Source organism: Pundamilia nyererei, unplaced genomic scaffold (assembly GCF_000239375.1).
Source record: "Pundamilia nyererei isolate P.nyererei 1_Seehausen unplaced genomic scaffold, PunNye1.0 scaffold00636, whole genome shotgun sequence".
NCBI lineage: Eukaryota > Metazoa > Chordata > Actinopteri > Cichliformes > Cichlidae > Pundamilia > Pundamilia nyererei.
This window is the reverse complement of record NW_005188037.1, coordinates 13,047-14,794: the sequence shown is the minus strand read 5'-3', so window position 1 is coordinate 14,794 and position 1,748 is coordinate 13,047. Positions and strand designations below refer to the sequence as shown.

Below are 1,748 nucleotides of genomic sequence, written 5' to 3'. Positions count from 1 at the left end.
ATCCTGTAGGGTTTGTTTGTTTGTTTTTACCATGTGATTGCGCAGTCCACAATGATTGTACATTATCGTTATTACATTACGCATTATATGTATATTTATTTAAAAAAAAACCTTTAAAAGTTATTTCAATGCTGACTTTCCCCCCACAAAAGAGAAAAGAAAATAAACCAAATAATTTCAGCTCCTGCTAGCTTGACCGCGACTTTGCTCATGTAACCTACACTTTGAGCGGAACCTCACGCGGGGACGACGTTGCTAAACGTAGTTATTTTTGCGTCGGACCGCGGGGGACAACGCTGCAAAATCAGACCCCTGTAGTTTGTAGTTCACACATTCTTCAAGTTTTTCTTTAGAAGACGAAAAGAAATTCAGGTAGTTGAAGTTGTAATGATGTTAAACACTACTGCGTGAGGCCGTTTAATGTCCTGTACTTTGGCTTGACTTAAAAAAAAGACTCTTAAACACAACATATTAAGGGGCAAACAGCCTCTCTGTGGCCGCTTGTTCGAATGTCCTGCACGCTGGTTGGCGCCTCTGGAGCTCGGATCTCCCTGGAAGATGGACGGGCTGTGATTCTGGGCCGGGATCCGGACACTGGTGTCACAGATAAGAAGTGCTCCAGACATCAGGGTGAGGCGTCCCGCTTATGTGTCACATTTATCGCGAGACTCTAGATTTAAATCTGCGAAGCTGTTAGTGCTCGTGCTCTGCTGAAGCTTAACTTTATAACAAACCATCCTAAAGCTGTAAATTACTTTACAGTGTACAACGCAAGAAAATACTGCTAATGTGGCTGTAAGCTTTAATTCATTCATGTATTTATGTGAGAAAGTAAATCAGTGGGGCTGACTGAGTTTTGTGTTTTGAGTGTCTTGCATTCACTCTACAAGTCACTAACAGGGATTTAAACTCATGATGACTGAACTTTGGTTACAGTTTTACATGCATATATATGTACTTAATAAGTGAGGAGCTTAAAATAGCATCCACGGGGAGTCAAATAGAGCAAGAAAAAGAACCAGGCTGGTACTTTTTTTCTCTTTGAAAATCAGTAGGTATGTATATAAATGTTTTAGTGGGGCCAGATGTGCCCTACAATAGTTTTTTGGGAATCACCATATTGGTGCAAACATACAGTTTTTTGCCTGGCAGAGTGAGTTATCTTTGATATTTCTCATAGGTTCAATTAAAGAAATGGCAACAAATGACTGTGTTCTTGCAACACAGTTTGGAATTGGTTCTTTAACTTTTATTTAAAGACACAACAATACTTCCTTCCTTGACTAGTTCAGTGTTAAGTGGCTTAAAAAAATAAAATAAAACAAAACAAAATTTAAAAAAACCTCTCTGAAAACGGTCAGGTACAAGGAGTGGATTGAAAATGAGTGAAAAAGCAGCTAATGTCCAAAGAAAACTTTGAAGACCTTGAGAAATCCAGGAGGACTATTACTTAAGACTTATTTTTAAAAAAACAAGTCTGTTAAAGTATAAAGACAACATGGGTGGCTCAAGACCTTTTTTGCACAGTGCTGTATGTAATGGCACATGGTAATTTTCAAAATTAGCCGAGGCATTTTTTTTATGCATTTCGTTTTCATATTGCAAAATAAAAACTGCATTTAAATGAGTTAGAAAGTTGTTGTTTTGTCTTCTTTTAGTTTTTTTGGTCCCAGCTCTAGATGTGTATACATACGAAATGTGTGTGTGTCTTTTTATTTATTACAGTGAAGGTGGTGGCTTGCTTTGCA

At 37.9% G+C, this 1,748-nt stretch overlaps 1 protein-coding gene across 1 annotated transcript in view; it reads left to right on the top strand.

The window, feature by feature from the left end:
• Positions 1–37: 37 nt before the first annotated feature.
• pnkp (polynucleotide kinase 3'-phosphatase) overlaps positions 38–1,748 on the top strand; it is an 8,506-nt gene continuing 6,795 nt past the window's right edge. The window contains exons 1-2 of the mRNA XM_005754744.2: positions 38–630; positions 1,726–1,748. The exon at positions 1,726–1,748 is cut by the window's right edge and continues 10 nt beyond it. Of these exons, the coding sequence (XP_005754801.1) occupies positions 510–630; positions 1,726–1,748 (144 nt within the window). The 5' untranslated portion in view covers positions 38–509. The remainder of the gene's footprint in view (positions 631–1,725) is intronic.